General features: G+C 56.4%; 1 protein-coding gene across 2 annotated transcripts in view; it reads left to right on the top strand.

The window, feature by feature from the left end:
- KCNAB1 (potassium voltage-gated channel subfamily A regulatory beta subunit 1) overlaps positions 1–16358 on the top strand; it is a 56058-nt gene that overhangs the window by 20751 nt on the left and 18949 nt on the right. For both annotated transcript variants that reach the window (XM_063408499.1, XM_063408500.1), the window contains exon 2: positions 13009–13052. In XM_063408499.1, coding sequence (XP_063264569.1) covers positions 13009–13052 — 44 coding nt within the window. The remainder of the gene's footprint in view (positions 1–13008; positions 13053–16358) is intronic.

Here is a 16358-nt window from a genome sequence, read left to right as displayed (position 1 = left end):
GATGGGAGCTGGAATGTGATGGGATCTGGGATGTGCTGGAGCTGGGATGTGCCCAGAGCTGAAATGTGCCCCGAGCTGGGCTCCGCCGCTGCGGGGCCGATCTGGGGCCGTCAGCAATTCCGAAATAGCCCTTTTTGCAGAGCCCTGCCCGCGCATGGGCACGAGGGACCCAATTTACAGAGCACAACGATCTATTTGTGTTCATCCATAATTGATGGAGGCAGCTCTGACCATTAACTCCGGCGCGAGCCTAAACAAAAAATGTTATCTGCAAAGGCAAATTGGTGCAGTTCACGTTCCGGGGAGCCTGGGCAGGGTGAGGAGAGGCCGGGCACCATCCCCGAGGGGAAACCCATCCTTCCCACCCGAAGGAGTGAGAATCTTCCCTCATTAGAGAAGTGTTACTAACGTCTGGAAGATAAGAGCTGAAAAACGAGGGAATAAAGCAGGAAGAAGGGAGGCAGAAAAAGGTTGTTTCCCTCCCCAGGATTGTTTTCAAATCTGGGGAGAGCTGAGCATTTGGGGATGGTGAAGGCACAGGGAAGAATCTGTGGAAGAAAAGCTGCTGACATTGGAATTACGTAAAGGTGATCTGGGCAGATAAACCCTGAAAGTAAAGTTTGCTTTCTTCCTCATCCCCTGGGAAAGAGGAGAGATTTAGAGTAGATTTTAGGAGGAAGCTGTTCCCTGTGAGGGTGGGCAGGCCCTGGCACAGGGTGCCCAGAGCAGCTCTGGCAGTGCCCAAGGCTGGACGGGCAGCCTGGCACAGTGGGAGGTTGGGATAAAGGGCAGGGGTGGCACCGGGTGGGCTTGGAAGTCCCTTCCAAAGCTGTGACGATTCCGATTCCACGGCAGGTCCCTGGAGGGTCCCTGGCGCAGCTGCCGAGCGCTGGCAGAGGAGGAACCCCAGGCCGGGAGGGGCTGGAGCCCCCAGGCGTGCCTGGGGCGGGTGAGCTCCGTCAGACTCGGCCCCCACCGCCCTTCCACCGCTTCGAACGCGCCCGGGTCACCGGGGCTGCGAGCAGAAACGCTTCTGTTGAAATGCAAATTCCCCGTGTGGCATCGGGGCATTGCTGCCGCTGGAATGGCCCTGCCAGGCACGCGGTGTCCCCGCTCCGGGGCCTGGAGGGGCCGAGCCAGCCCCAGACTGATGGGCTGGAACGCACAGAGGTCACCTTGGGCTGCAGAATTCCTTCGGGAGCGGGAGTCAAGCCCTGTGCTTGCCAGGGGGTGTAAATGTGGAAGCAGGTATTTCTTAGCAGTGTTCCAGGAGCTGTGTCTTCTTTTCCCTTGTGTTTCTTTTTCCAAGCATTAACCATAATAACTACCTCACATATTTAGGAAATTGTGGTTTATTTAAGTCTTGCTGCAATTATGAGCAGTTTAAAAAACTCTCACATGCAAATGGTATAATTATTTTGATATCAAGTTCCATATTGTTTCAGTACTCTCCACATCAGGCTGACTTTTATGGCTCATCGTCTGATCTTCATTTTCCTGCTTCAAATTAAGATTAATCCAGTGAACAGAAGGGATTTACGCTGAATTCACAATGCTTTTCCCCCCAGGACTGTAGCTTATAATGGCTACAAAGGAGGCAGGAATAACTCAAAGAGAAAGGAAAAGGAACCAGTTGAGTAAACCAAATGTGCTGATTTGTGCTGCTTTCACGTTCCCAGTGGCTCCCCGGGCCTTTGCAGCTCCGAGGTGAGGCCGGGCTTTGGTGGGCTCTGGGTTTCCCTGCTCTCACCATGCTGCAGTGTTGGGTTTGGGCACACATTTATTACCCAGCTCCAGCCCACACCCAGGGCAGTGCAGGTCCCTGGCTGCCACCCCCAGTGTCCCCTTGGGGCTGGCTCTGTCACCCTCCAGCCTCGGCAATTCCACGATCCCGTGATCAGTGGGGGCTCTGCAGTGCCTGGGTCACCTGGAGATGGTGTCCCCTCGCAGGTGTCACACGGAACACAGCTGGCTTGGCTTTGTTCCTGCCTGTCCCCGGCCCTCCAGCGTGGCTCTGCCCCGGGGCAGCGAACCTGTCCCCTCTGTGCCCCTGCAGCCAGAGGGGCTCCTGCCACCAGCCCTGTGTGGCCCTGGGGACAGCCCTGGTGCCCCTGGAGCAGGGCTGGCAGGGCTCTGCCTCCCTGGAGCACCGCGGGGATTTGGAAGGGAGGCTTTAAATACTGCACGGCAGCCGCGGGGGTGGAGCCGCCCACGGCCGCCCCGGCAGAGGGGCACGGGCAGGGCAAGGGCACGGAGCGGCCCGGCTGGGTGTCCCTGTCACCCGTGGGTGGGTGGCACTGTCACCTGTGAGTGGGTGGCACTGTCACCCGTGGGTGGGTGTCGCTGTCACACACGGTTGGATGTCCCTGTCACCCGTGGGTGGGTGTCCCTGTCATCCATGGATGACTCCCCCTGTCACCCATGGGTGGCTGTCCCCAGCACCCACAGCTCTCTGTCCCCATCCCCGTGAGTGGCACAGCACTGCCCCTCCCGTGCCCCAGGCCCGTGTCCCCTCCCTGGGCAGTGGCAGGGGGTGGCTGTCCCCTGCCTGTGCTGGTGGCTGGAGCAGCCCCTGCCCCACTCAGCCCGCCCCACCCTCCTCCCAACCCTTCCCTGCAGCCTGGTATTTTCCATCCAAAGGCTGCCTGACAACTTTAATCTAATGCTTAAATGGATGGAAGAGAAGCCGTCGTGCAGGAACGCTGTAATTTAATTACTTGGGAAGCGCACAGTTTAAGACATTTAAAATGTATTATTTTAGCCTGGCTGCTTTGGCAAAATCCAATTGGAATTTTGAGTGTGCTTATTTTTATTTCAGACTAACCCTACAAAACGCCTTCTCTAGAATGTGTTTGTTAGGAAATTAATTGTCTTCGAGGAAAGGAAAATGCCCCTGGGTGGGACTTGCTCCTCCAGGCACCCAAAAGTGTTTGAATTGTCTCTCAAACTACTTTTGTAGCACCATAAGCCTCCCTCAGGCAGGAGCAGGGCCTGGTGTCCTGATCCCTCCCTGGGCTGGCCTGGTGCTCCCTCAGGCCCCTGCAGGCTCCGTGCAAATGAGTTTTGGGAGATATTTACTGCAAAGTTGTGTCCAGAACAATAATAATCAGTGGGACACAGGGTTTGAGAAGCAGGAAAATTATGGAAAATAAGGTCCTGAAGCTCCTGGATGTCCTCATTGAAGTCCTGGTGCCTTGTCCCTGGCAGCTCCTCCAGAGGGAAGCTGGAGCAGGTTTATCCTTGGTTTTGGTTACAAAATTCAGGATTGGTGTGAGAGGCTGTGCAGGGTCCACAGCAGCTTAAATCCAGTTGGGGGCAACACGTGGAGAGCCTGGATGGAATGGGGGGATGGGGTCTGTGCACGGGGGAGGAGAGGCAGCCTGGGGCTCCTGATCTCCCTGGGAGCTCCTGAGAGCCACCAGGAGAACGTGCCCTTTATGTAAACAAGCTGCTTTGGAGATATTTTGAGGATGAAGTCATAAAAATTTTATGGCATACCTATATTTTCCTTTTGGCATTGAATCCGCCATAAAACCCGGCACAGCTTCAGCTGTGCTGGCTGGGAGGCGGCTGCAGCTGCTCCGGAGCCATCAGACCAGCCCACAGCGCCTTGGGCTGGGTGGGAGGGTCCCCTTCCACCCCCGCCATGGGCAGGGACACCTCCCACTCTGCCAGGCTGCTCCAAGCCCTGTCCAGTGTGGTAATTTTTCCCCAATATCATATCCATCCCCCTCTCTGGCAGTGGGGAGCCATTCCCTCCTGTCCTGTCCCTCCAGGCCCTTGTTCAGCAGTACTTCAAATCTTTCAAAACATTTATATTCTCTGTCAAAAAGCAGAAGTCCCGCACAGTAATTAAAACAGAAATTCCATTATTTTTCCCAGTGGTTTCCCTACCTCAGGCTGCCTGTCTTTATAACAATTCCTGTGAATTGCCTTTACCTAAACATTGTTGCAAGGATGAATTGCTCCTGCAAAGGGAAGTCTCCCCTTCCTGGGCTGTCCCTGTTGAGGGTGCTCCGGATGCTGATGGGATGGAGCTCCCTTGGGCTGTGCTGAGAGCCTGAGTTATCCTGACACTGCCCAGATTCCTCTGCCTTCCCCAGCCTCAGGACTGTGTCAGAATCAGCCCCTCCTGCCCATGGAGGAAAGTGCCTGTATTTCATTTCCAGCTTATTCACCCACTTCAGCTCGGTGACCGATGCTTTCCAACGTGGGTGGAGGGCTGGGGAAGGCAGCCCCCTTGACAGGCTTTCACTGTTTTTATTTGGCCTCCCTGAGTGTGAGGTGGCACGGAAAGGAGGGCAAGAGGCATTTCTAATTCCCAGCCCTCGGACTCTGGGGGCTGTGCCCCTGCACACAGGTGTGACCAGGATACTGATGTCCAAAGGGTGGGACAGGGCACCCCTCGCCCAGACGGGATGGAGCTCTCCCTGCTCCTCCTCCTGCTGGCACTAACTTGATTCCATCGAGGGGTTTTTTGCACGGATAACGCAATCCCCGCAGACATTCGAAATCCTGCACTTTAAAAGCCTCACTGCAGAATGACAAAGAGGGTTTTTTCTCTTGCTGCCGGAGTCGGACGGTGGCGAGGCGGGGCGGGGGCAGCGCTGGGGCTGTGATGGGGCTGCGCTGCCTTGGGGCGCTCCAGCAGGAGCTGTGCCCCGGGAACGCCGCTGCCAGCGCTGCCCCCGCCCCGCCCGTGCCCCGCAGCCCCCGGGGCAGCTGTGCCCGCCCGGGCCGGGCTCCGTACACGGCTTGGCCACGGCCCATCTCCCCTGCCTCGGCTGCGTTTAGTGCGTCATCTGCAACTTCTGCCAGCGTGCAGCCAAGGAAAACGCCGGGGAATTGCAGCTGAGGCGACCACCCACACAGCGGTGGCCCTGTGAGGAGAGGGGTTGGGAAGTGAGGGGGAGCCAGGAAAAGGGGGCTGGGTCCCTCCAAGCACCTGCTGGTCCCCTGTGCCACGCACGCCTGGGCTGGCTGCCCCTCCTGTGGCCCAGCTGGGTGCCCAGTGCCCCCTCCTGCCTTTCCTTTCCTTTCCTTTCCTTTCCTTTCCTTTCCTTTCCTTTCCTTTCCTTTCCTTTCCTTTCCTTTCCTTTCCTTTCCTTTCCTTTCCTTTCCTTTCCTTTCCTTTCCTTTCCTTTCCTTTCCTTTCCTTTCCTTTCCTTTCCTTTCCTTTCCTTTCCTTTCCTTTCCTTTCCTTTCCTTTCCTTTCCTTTCCCTGAGCTAATCCTGAACATCGTGCATGGAGCAGGACCTGCAGAGCAAGGGAGGTGCACAGAGGGACACCTGGGGCTGTGTCATGGACTGGAAGTGTTCCAGACCACCTTGGACAGAGCTTGGAGTAACCTGGGATAGTGGAAGGTGTCCTGCCCATGGAATGGGACAATCTTCAGAGTCCCTTCCAACCCAAACCATTCTGGGGCTCTGTGATCCATCTCCTCCTACCCTGAGACGGCAGGAAAGCAGCGTTGCTCCAGGGGCACGTGATCCAAATCAAACCCTCTTGTGTTTGTGTAACAGGTAGGAGATCACACAGCAGTTTGCAAAGCAGCGAGCACAGTCACAGTGCAGGTGTCAGATCGAGTGCCAGAGCACAGTGAAGGGTGCACGTGCTCAAGGAAGGGAGGAAATCTGTGTTTTCAGCTTGCACAAGTCGGGCCACCTACGCTGGTCCAGCTGCTGCAGCTCTGCATGTTTATCTGTGCCTCTCATCAGCTGAGAACAGAGGTAAAAAATCCCTGAGATTCGATGCTTTGTATAAACATCTGAACTTCATCAAGCCAGGAGCACTTGGACAGGGCTCTCAGGGATGCTGGCATGGTTGGGGTGGCTGTGCAGGCCAGGAGCTGCACTGGGTGACATCCGGAGTCCCTTCCAGCTCAGCACATTCTGGGATTCTGTCTTTGCTGCAGCTTCATGGCCTGAGGCTGTCCTGACCTCTGTGCACACAGCGACCTTTGCTGGCATGCGGTGCCCTGGGCTGAGCCCCTGAAGTGCCAGGGCCAGGGGCTGCTGTGGGGACAAGGTGACAAAGAGGGGATGAGGTGACACAGAGGGGATGAGGTGACACAGAGGGGATGAGGTGACACTGCAGGGACAAGGTGGGGACAAAGTGGCACTATGAGGACAAGGTGACACTATGGGGATGAGGTGACACTGTGGGATGAGGTGACACTGTGAGGACAAGGTGACACAGAGGGGACAAGGTGACACTGTGGGCCCATCTCGCTGGGTGTCTCTCGTGGCTGGAACAGAGCAGTTTGGGTTGTATTGGGGTGGGGCAGGCTCCGTTTAGGATCAGGGAAGGTTTCTGAGGGCCAGGCAGGAAGAGGGGGCTGTGCTGGAGCGAGGAGAGCTGCTCGGCCGGGTTTGCTCAACCCCACCCTTTTTATTTCACATTATTGACGCCTTTAACCCCATCCTGCCCAAACCATTTCTCCCACCCCCGGAGCAGTGGGGACACTGTGGTTCGTCCCCCCCGAGGTGCTGTGGGTGTCCCGGGCCCCTCCTGTCCCTCCTGTCCCCCCCGAGGTGCTGTGGGTGTCCCGGGCCCCTCCTGTCCCCCCGAGGTGCTGTGGGTGTCCCGGTCCCTCTCCGCCCCTCTGGGCTGCCCCGGGGCTGGCAGTGCCCGCCCAGCCCCGAGTCGCGGCTCCCAGCGCTGCAATTAGCGCGGGCACAGGCGGTAATTTAGTGCGAACTGCTGTGCGTGTTGTCAAGTGTTTTGTTCTCGAAACGAGAGGCAGAAGCATTATTTGCCTCTCCTCCCACCCGCGGCACTCAGAGACAGCCTCCTGCTGCTGGCCCGGGGACAGCTCCCGACTGCCGGGGATCCGCGGGGCTTTGGGAGCCCAGAGCCAGCCCCGAGAGCAGGAAACCACACGGGTTAATGAGAGCAGGAAACCACCGGGTTAATTAGAGGCCAGAATTAGCACCCCCATGGGCTCACCCTGCGAGCCAGAGCCGGATGGAAGGTGACAAATGGATGGACCCGAGGTGTCAGCACCAGCTGAGCATCTCCGGGGTGCTCTAAAAAACAGGGAGAGCAACTTTATAACACGGGCAGACAGCGATGGGACACGGGGAACGGGTTTAACGAACAGAGAAGAGATTTCCATTGCACGTTGGGGGGAAATTCTTCACTCAGAGGTGGTGAAGCCCTGGCACAGGCTGCCCACAGGGGCTGGAATTGTCCAAGGCCAGGCTGGACACTGGGGCTTGGAGGCACCGGGGGCAGTGGAGGGTGTCTCTGCCAGGCAGAGGGTGGGATTTAATGTCCCTCCCACCCAAACCTTTCTGGGATCCTGGGATTCTGTTATTTTCCCCAGCAGGAAATGGGATTGGGGTCAAGGCCCAGCCAGGTGTGACTGTCCCCACTCCACAGGTGACAGGTGAGGGATATCAGATGAGCTGCAGTGGGAGAGGGAAATGGGGAGGGTCTCTGCTTTCATCAAATTTTGGTGTCTTGAAACAGCCTCTTTCAGGGAATAAATTACATATTTTATTCATTTTCAGCACAGAAAGGAGTGGTTCTGGAGCCCTGATGGGGATGTTTCTAAGCAACGTTGTTTTCCCACCACCAGCGTCAGGAACAGTGACTTTTTTGCTTTTTTTTTTTTTCATATTTTTGTAGCAATAAGACAAACTCTCTGCAATTTATGTCAGGAAAACTGTGCCATGATTTCCCCAGTTTGGCTGTATCCCCCCACCTCTGAGGGGGAGTGTGAGGGGTCCCCTGGGGGTCACCTGCCCCCGGGTTCCTGTGCTGGGAGCATCCCCTCAGGTTTTATTTTGGTAGTTTGTCTGCTGTGGGCACAACCACAGACACAGGGCAACGAAACCAGGCTTGGAACCAGCCAAAAGCAGCTTTATCTGAATGCTGTGGAGCTCTCGCAAGCCTGGTGATTCTTCTGTGGGTGTGGACTCGAAAATGTTTTAGTCATTGTATGTGTTATTGCAGAGATTTTATTTAAAACTTCTGGTTTTGCATAGGGGGAAAAAAACCTCCCTCCTTCTGTGTCTCATTTCTGATGGATGGTGAATAAATGGGTGGTGAATAATAGGGTGAATAAATGCATGGATGGGGAGATGGAGGGGTGGATTAACAGAGAGATAGAAGGGGGGAGGGATGGATGGATGGATGGATGGATGGATGGATGGATGGATGGATGGATGGATGGATGGATGGAGGGATGGATGGATGGATGGAGGGATGGAGGGATGGATGGATGGATGGATGGATGGATGGATGGAGGGATGGATAAATTAATTAATAGCAAGTTAAATGGCTGGACAGACACACAGATAAACAGGCAGGCAGATGGGATGGTTATCCTGATCCCTCCCAGCTGGGAACGCTGGAGGGAAGGGAGGATTTGGGCTGGTTTGGGGGTGTTGATTGGGCCCAACCCGAGCTCTCCCTGCTCCCGGCAGTGAGGGGCAGCGGGGAGCAGGTCCCACCTGGCTGCAGGGCAGCGCTGGGCTGCGACTGCCCTGTCCCTGAAGGACACAGGAAGCAGTTGCAGGTTAACGAGGTAATTAAGCAGCACGAGTGTGTCAGGCCATAAATCTCTGCCGGGGAACGGGGTGGCTGTGGGTTGTGTCCCGCTGCGGGGTTTGTGCGGCTCCGGGGGAGCGCAGTGATTGTGATTAACGGGGAAGGTTTTCCTCGGGAGGGGAATTGCCCTGGGGCTGTGCTGGGGAGGGTGGAGGTGGCTCTGCAGGGACAGGGACAGCCCCTGCCCCTCCGGGGCGCTCAGCCCGAGGCTGGGGCTGCCGCGGGTCCCTCGGCCCGGTGTGACCGAGCGCGCTGGGCTCTCACCCATCCCTGCTCCGGCATCCATGGCAGCCGCAGGTCACAGCTGTTCTCTGCCCTGGGCGCAGGGACAAGCCCCGTTCGTGCCACGGGCTGCTGTGCGGGGGTTTTACCGTGCTTTCTCCCCTCTCTGTGAGTGAAGAGTGAGTGAAGAGCCTCCTGGCTCTGCCCCGGGCACTGACAGTGTCCCCTGCAGGGCTCTGCTGGCCGCGTCCCCTCCCTGCGGGTGTCACACGAATGTCACACAAATGTCACCACGATGGGTTTTTCCTCTCGGTTCCTCTCCCGGTGTGCCGGACCTGAGCCTCGTCCTCCCCACAGCCCCTGCTGCCCAGCTCTGCGCTCCTTTCCCCTCCTCCCCGGGATCCCGCTCCCCTGGGAGCGCCCTGCTCCGGGCTCATCCCACATCTTTATGTACATGTATGAATTACAGATTCCCTTAGTTCTGTTCAGCTCTGGCTGCACAGTCAGCACGTACCCTCCCCAGGGAATGATTCAACTCCACATTCCCATAAAAACCGTGGAGGAGGCATGGGGTGAGGGAAGAGGCAAAAGGAGGACTGGGAATTTTCCATGTCTTCCACAATCCCTGCTGCTGCCCTGGGCTGAAGGAGGTTTGGGCTGGGTGCTGCTGGTTTAAGGCAGGATTCTGTGCAGCCTCCACTTCCCAGGAGCAGAGGAGGGTGGAACCCAATCCCTGGGGAATTTTCCCTGTAATGTGGCCCCGGGTGAAGACTGGATTACGTATGTAGTGTTAACTTTAGTTAAAAGAGTCTTGAAAAGCTGTGATATTTCCCGTGTCTTTTTGCTGTCAGGTTTTATCCCAGATCCTTCTGTGCCGCTGCAGGATGTGTTAGTCCTCCCTGTCCCTTTGTGTCACTTTGTGACTCTCTGATGTTGAACCACAGGGCTCTTCAAGCCAGAAATTGTCACCTTGACCTTTTGTGTGCAGTCGGACCCTGGTGCTTTCCCTGGCCACAGAAGGAGCTCTCCTTGCCCAGCACTCCCAACTGGATGCGTCTCTGTAGGATTTTTCTTGGTTTTGCCCATTATCTGCTTGCAGTCAAGCGACTGACAAGCAACCCAACGATGGGTTTTCCCCCAGATTTGAGGAGCTGGAGGCTTTAGTAGCTCTGGGTGTGTCCTCAGGGCTGAATCTGGTGCCTCCCCGTCCACCGCAGACTGGTGTCCCCCCCGAGCCATTCTGTTTAACAAAACAATTAACTCGGGGTTATTCAGCTCTGCAGCAGGACCGGAGTGTCTCTCCTGAGCAGCGTTTCTGCCCCGTGCAAAGGGCTCGGTGCTGGGCTGGCTTTGAGCTGTGGGGAGTCCAGAGGCAAGGTGAGCCCGAGTCTCTGAGCCCCGGGGGTGGCTCCTGCTGCCCGGGGGGGGGGGGGTTTCCCCTCTGCTGCGGCCTGGGAAGGGCTGGCAGCACCTGGGCAAAGTTTTCCAGGTGTCTGCAGCCGGAGCGGCCCCTTCAGCTGGGACACTGCCCACCGGGCAAAGAGCCGAGCTCACCCCGGGGAAACCCCGACAGCGACCGGGCACGGGGGCTCTGAGCCCGAGGAGACGGGAGGATGAGGAAGGAGCGGGCACAGGTGAAGCAAGGCTGGGATGGTCCTGGAGCAGAGGCGGTGCCATCCATTCCCCGCCGGCAGCTCCCTGCCAGCCTTTTCCCTGCCGCTGCTCCGGCAGCATCCCCGGGAGCGCCTGGAAAAGCCTCATCCCGGGGATCCAGGGCCGCGGGGCGCTGTGGGCGCCGTGCCGGGCTCCGGGCTGTGCCTGCCGTGACTCAGAGCCCGCTGCCAGTGCAGCTGCAGGGACGCGCTGCTGCATTGTCTGAGCCCGGCACTGGTGCGAGGAAGCACAGAAAGCTTTTAGTGCCCCGTTACTTAGAGACAGCCCATTGATTTCACTTGGCAGTTGTGCAGCTTCGGGCACGTGTCTGTCTGTGTGTCTGTCTGTCTGTGTGTCTGTCTGTCTGTGTGTCTGTCTGTCTGATCCATCTCCACATGCACCCACCCGGGTGCTGTGAGGTCGCTGTAAATGGAGATACACGGGAGCGTTTGCTTGGGGTCTCTTTGTTGGTTTGTTTCTCCTGCCTTGCGAGGCGGAGGAGGAGCAGGTCTTGAATGCCAAATTCCAGACGAGTTCCTGCTCTGCAGGAGGAGCCAGGGCTGGGCTCGGTGAGCCCTGACACAGCCCCAGGTCCCGGGCACCCCCGGGGATGGGTGCAGGGCACCCCCGGGGATGGGTGCAGGGCACACCTGGAGATGCTCTCCAGGCTGGGCCAGGGGCTCAGGACTCCTCTGCCCAGCAGCCTCGAGCTCCCTTTGCAGGAGGGCTCTGGCCCTGCAGGATTTGGCATTTCCAGCATCAATTTCTCAAATATCCAGGTCAGGTGTGTGCTGAGCAAATGGCAGAGCTCTGGAAATCCAAACACCTTCCAAATCCAAACATTTCTGCCTGGGTTTGTTGGCTGAGCAGAGTCCTCACTGAGCTGTTGCTCCCTGGAGCAAATCTGGGTGTTTGACCCCAAAACTGCCTGGAGTGGGGAGGGAGCAGCTCTGGCCTGGCATCGGGGCACAGGAGCTGTGGGGAAGGACGGGGCAATCCCTGAGGTCTGGGACCCTGAAACAGATCCCACTGCCAGGGATTGGGAATCCTATAAATGCAGGGAAACTCACCCTGTGTGTCCATACAAACACATTTATCTAGGGATGTGTGAAGGGTGTGTGGAGATATATAAAGGGTGTGTTCATGAATATATAGATTTAAAGGGTGTGTCTGTGTATTTACATAAAAGGTTACACATAAAGGATATGTGTATGCACAGAGCTAGAGGATATCTGTGCAAAGGGGTGTATTTAAAGTGGATATATATGTGCAAATATATATAAAGGGTCTATGTGTGGATGTATATTTATGTGGAGAGAGGAGTTCATGGCTGAGCTGTGCCCACAGACTTTGATTAGCAAAGAACAGGTCAGGGAGAAATAGGATTAAACCCCCTCTCCTATGAAATAATTGGAAGCTGTGTGGGGATGAACAGCAGCACCTGACTGCAAGGAGCGTTGTGGGGTGGGTGGGCTGTGTCCACAAGGAGTGCAGGAATCCCCACCCGTGGGTCTGGATTCTGGCATTCCTGCCCTGGGGGCTGCAGCTCTGGGGCTTTGCCACCCCCTCCCAGGGGTGCTGGGGACAGGGGGCATCCTCTGTGCTGTTCTGGGCACGGAGGGGTTTGGTGGGCAGGGCCCAGCTGTGCTCACACTCAAAAGATGGGAAAAAAAGGAAGGAAAAATAGAAAAGGAATAAAGAAGAAAAAATAGAACACACACACAATAAAAAAGAGGTCAGAGCCTGCCCTAGCTGTGCTGTGAGCCTGGGGGCTTGTGGGGCTGGAGATGCAGCTGCAGCTTTTCAAACAGACCTGCAGGTCAAGCTCCTGTGTCTCCCAACATCTTAAATTCCCATTAGCAGCAGTAAATTTTGGGTGCAGCAGGGCATGAAGGGGTTCTGGAGGGGTGGGAGGATGGGCAGTCCTGCCCCAAGGTCTGGCTGGTGTTGGGCTGGTCCTGCTGCCCCCCCGGGAGGCTCCTCAGGGAAATTGTGCAGTAGGAATGAAAACCTGAAATGGGCAGGAAATGCAGTGTGGAAAATGGGACGAGCTGAAAGCCCCGGTCACAGCCTGGGGTGTTCTGTCCCACCCCTTCCCTGACCCTGCCCTGGGCCAGCAGGGCTTTTCCCTCTGTTTTATTTTATTTGGCTTCCAGTGACTCGCCAGGGGCAGCCAGAGGTGCAGGGGCTGTGTGAGGTGCTCTGGCGCAGAGGGAAGGGCAGGATTCAAACCCTGCTCTGCCCCGTGGCAGGGACAGACGAGCTGCGGGGCCCTCCCACCCAAACCACCCCGGGGTGCCCTGCAAGCACAGGGAGCCTTTGTGGGACCCCACATGGTGCTGGGTGTGAGGCAGAGCTGAATGAGCTGAAGGTGTTCGGATTTATTGCCAGAGCACTCAGGGGGGAGCAGGGCAGCACATCCACCCCAGCCTGGCTGCCCGGACCTCTGCCCCTCCTGGGGCACACAGGATCTGGGCACAGGCAGTGTTTGTCTTCTCACTGCTGCTCTCCCGTGGGGTTTTCTGTGTGTCCCCAGGGCTGTACTGCAGTTTCTCACCATTTTCTTTTCCTTGCAGGAACCTGGGGAAGTCGGGGCTGCGCGTGTCGTGCCTGGGGCTGGGTGAGTACCCCTGGCTGCCCTCCAGCCCTGCAGGGCACCCGTGGGGCCAGACCCTGCCGTGCCCACCCTGGCAGGAGCAGGGATCATCCCTGGAGTGTCCCCAAGCCCCGAGAGCCGGCCCAGCCTGGGACAGAGCTCTGTCCCTTCCCCTTTTTATTCCCCCTTTAACACTTTCTTTCCTTTTCCCCAACTTCCCCCCCCTTTCTTTTTCCTTTTCCCCAACTTTCTCCCTTTTATTTTCTTTTTCCCCCTTTCCCCCCTTTTTTTTCTTTTCTCACCTTTTCTCCTTTTTTTTTCCTTTCCCCCCCCTTCCCCCCTTTTTTTTTCCTCTTTCCCCCTTTCCCCTCATCACCTCACTATCCCCTCTCCCCGCTGGCTGCAGACCCGCAGAGTTCCCTGCCAGTGTTGGATCCCCCCGGTGTTTTGGGGCAGGGGCAGCTCTGCCCCGGGGTGCCCAGCTCTGCACAGCTCCCGTGGCTTTGCTCGGGAGGAAAATGCAAAATGCTCCGGGGGCAGCGCCAGAAACAGAGCTGGGGTTGTGGAGGGAGGAGGAGGAGGAGGAGGAAGGTCCTGTGAGCCCCTCCAGCCCCGTTCCTGGGGGTCCAAGGAGCTGCCACAGGGAGGTGGAGGCACCACCCCAGGCTGCTTAAAGAACCACTGAGAAAGGAACCCCTTCCTCAGTGAATAACAAATATATATTTGCAAATATATAATTATATAAATAGACAATAAGATAAATATATAATTATAAAATACATATTTATATAAATATGATTATATAAATGTATAAATGCAAAATTATATACAAAATATAAATACGATTATAAATATAAATATTTTTATGTATAAATATAAATTTATATTCAACCCAGGCTGGATATAAATTTATAAAATCAGAGTTTGATGGCACATTTTATTTTCTTGCTGTGTAGACAGAGCACATGAAGGGAAATGAGGTTAAAACCGGGCTGCAGTGGTGTAGGTGGATGCTGGGACACAGAAGGGTGGGGGGCACAGGGGGAAGGAGAGCCCCCATTAAACCCTGGCCTTCAGAGCAGCCCCAGACTGGATCAGTGCTTTGGGTTGGAAGGATCTGGCAAAGCTCAATCAACACAACAATAGCAGTGCCTAATCAGTTGACTAATTTAACATTTATCAAGTGACTCAATAGGATTTGCTATAAGCACAACAGCGGCTTAATTACGAATCCAAGCTAATTATGAATCGAAGATGGCAAGGCTCATGCTACACTTACTCAGAGTATTTAAATCAGTTGATGTGCCCACAGATGCAAGGAGTGAAGCAAACTGCAGGCCTGTGAAAGGGTTCAGGGAAACTCTGCAGCTCCCAGCCTGGGGTGCTGGCTCCAGGCACCAGGAAATTCCCATCCGGGATGCAGGCTGGGGTGGGAGATGCTGGGATTTTCTTTGAGAAGTCCAGTAATAATAATAATATTTAATATTTCTATTATTATTAGGTCAGGGCAACCTGATCCACTGGGAAGTGTCCCTGCCCACCAGAGGGGTGGAAGGGGATGAGCCTCGAGGTCCTTGAACCATTCCATGATTCTGTGATTGTTCTGCTCAGGCTGTTCAGACAAAAACAAGGCTTTGGGGCTGTTTGTTGGCAAACAGGGCCTTGTTAAAGCCCAAGCTGTGAGGGCAGGGGGTGTTTGGGTCAGCCGGGGGGGTTCCCTGCCCAGGTGCCCTGAAGGAAGGCTGGCACCGCTGGCATGGAGGAGCTGCTGCTGCCTCGGGCTCTGCCTGAGCCTTCAGCCCAGCCCTGCCTTGCCTGCTCAGGGGCAGCTCTCAGCCCCTTTCCAACACGCTTTGGGGTCTGGTGTCAGAGGGAAATGGGAGCTGTGGAAGCCACCCTGCACCCCGAGTCTGCCAGGAGCTCTCCTGGCTCACAGAGCCTTGCAGAGGGCTGGGCTGGGCTGTGTTTGTCACCCTCACAGCCTCCCCGAGTGCTGCTGCTGTGCTGGAGGAGAAAAGCCACAGGAAGGAAGTGGCAGCAGGAAAAGGAAAAAAACCCCAACAAACCACCAGTTTTGCAGAGCTTTTCTTTGATTTCAAGCGTGTGGAACTGCAGCAGCATCTAAATACACTGAGCCTTTGTGAGTGCAGCTGTGCAGGGGAGGCTGCCGGGCACCTCCTCCTGCTCCAGCACTCTGCAGCCCCTGCAGGGGGAGAGGGGGCAGCTGGAGGGCCTGGAATCCACAAATTCCCTGCAATGTGCAGGGGTTTCTCCTGCAGCACAGCACCTTCTCTATGGATGATTGTCTTGGGTTGGAAGGACCTTAAAGCTCGTCCTGTTCCTTCCCTGCCATGGCAGGGACACCTCCTACTGCTCCAGGCTGCTCCAGCCCTGTCCAGCCTGGCCTTGGGCACTGCCAGGGATCCAGGGGCAGCCACAGCTGCTCAGGGAAGGCCTCTCTGTCCTCCCAGGGAAGGATTTCTCCCCAGGCTCTGCTCTAAATCTCCTCTCTTTCAGTTTAAACCATCCCCCCTGTCCCACCTGTCCCTCTGCAGATCCATCAGGTGTCTGCTCCCAGTGCTGCCTGATCTGACTCTCCTGAATGGCTCCTCTCTTGCAGCTCCCCAAAAGATAAATGTGTTTCCCTGTGTTCTCTGCAGCGTGAAAATCTAATTTAGGGCTTACTAAAGTTTCTGAAGGCTCAGCAGTCTTCCTCAAAAGCCTTGCAAAATCTCAGCAAGGTGGAGTGGGCTTCATCCTGGGATGGAAAAGTGGAGGAGAAGGGAGGTGGGGCAGGAATCAGAGGTGGGCAGGGCTGGGGCAGCAGGGACCCCTCGGTGACACCCTGCTCCTCCTGCCTCAGGGGGGATGAGTCCTCTGCTGGTCCTGCTGTGCTGCCAGAGGTGCTGGCAGCGTTTCCCAGGCAGGGATGTTTGGGAGCCCCTCCGAGCAGTGGCTGAGCATCCCTGCTGGGTTCCTGGGGCTCCCGAGGGGCTGGGACTGCCCAGCCAGGCTGAACATCCCCGGGAGCATCCAGGGCTGAGCCCTGCTCCTGCCTGGGCTGGGCTTTCCCCTCCTCCTCGCTGAGTGACCTCCAGGTGAGCCTTTACCTGGGGATCTGCTGTGAGCTCTTTCCTCGCTGCTGGACCCAAAACATGCCTGTGATTCCAGGGAAAACCAGGAAAGGTCCCATTTCTCACGTGTTTGGTTCAGGGTGGGCCCTGCCTGTGGGTTCCCGTTGGTTTTGAGAGATGTTGAGGCAGCCTCCAACGAGGCACCTGCAAGGAAATGAGCAGGACAAAGGCAGCCACCCCAATCCCGTGGGCAAAG

This window comes from Prinia subflava, chromosome 11 (genome assembly GCF_021018805.1).
Source record: "Prinia subflava isolate CZ2003 ecotype Zambia chromosome 11, Cam_Psub_1.2, whole genome shotgun sequence".
NCBI classification, from domain to species: domain Eukaryota; kingdom Metazoa; phylum Chordata; class Aves; order Passeriformes; family Cisticolidae; genus Prinia; species Prinia subflava.
The sequence above is the reverse complement of the archived record's forward strand: the minus strand, read 5'-3'. Positions and strand labels throughout refer to the sequence as shown.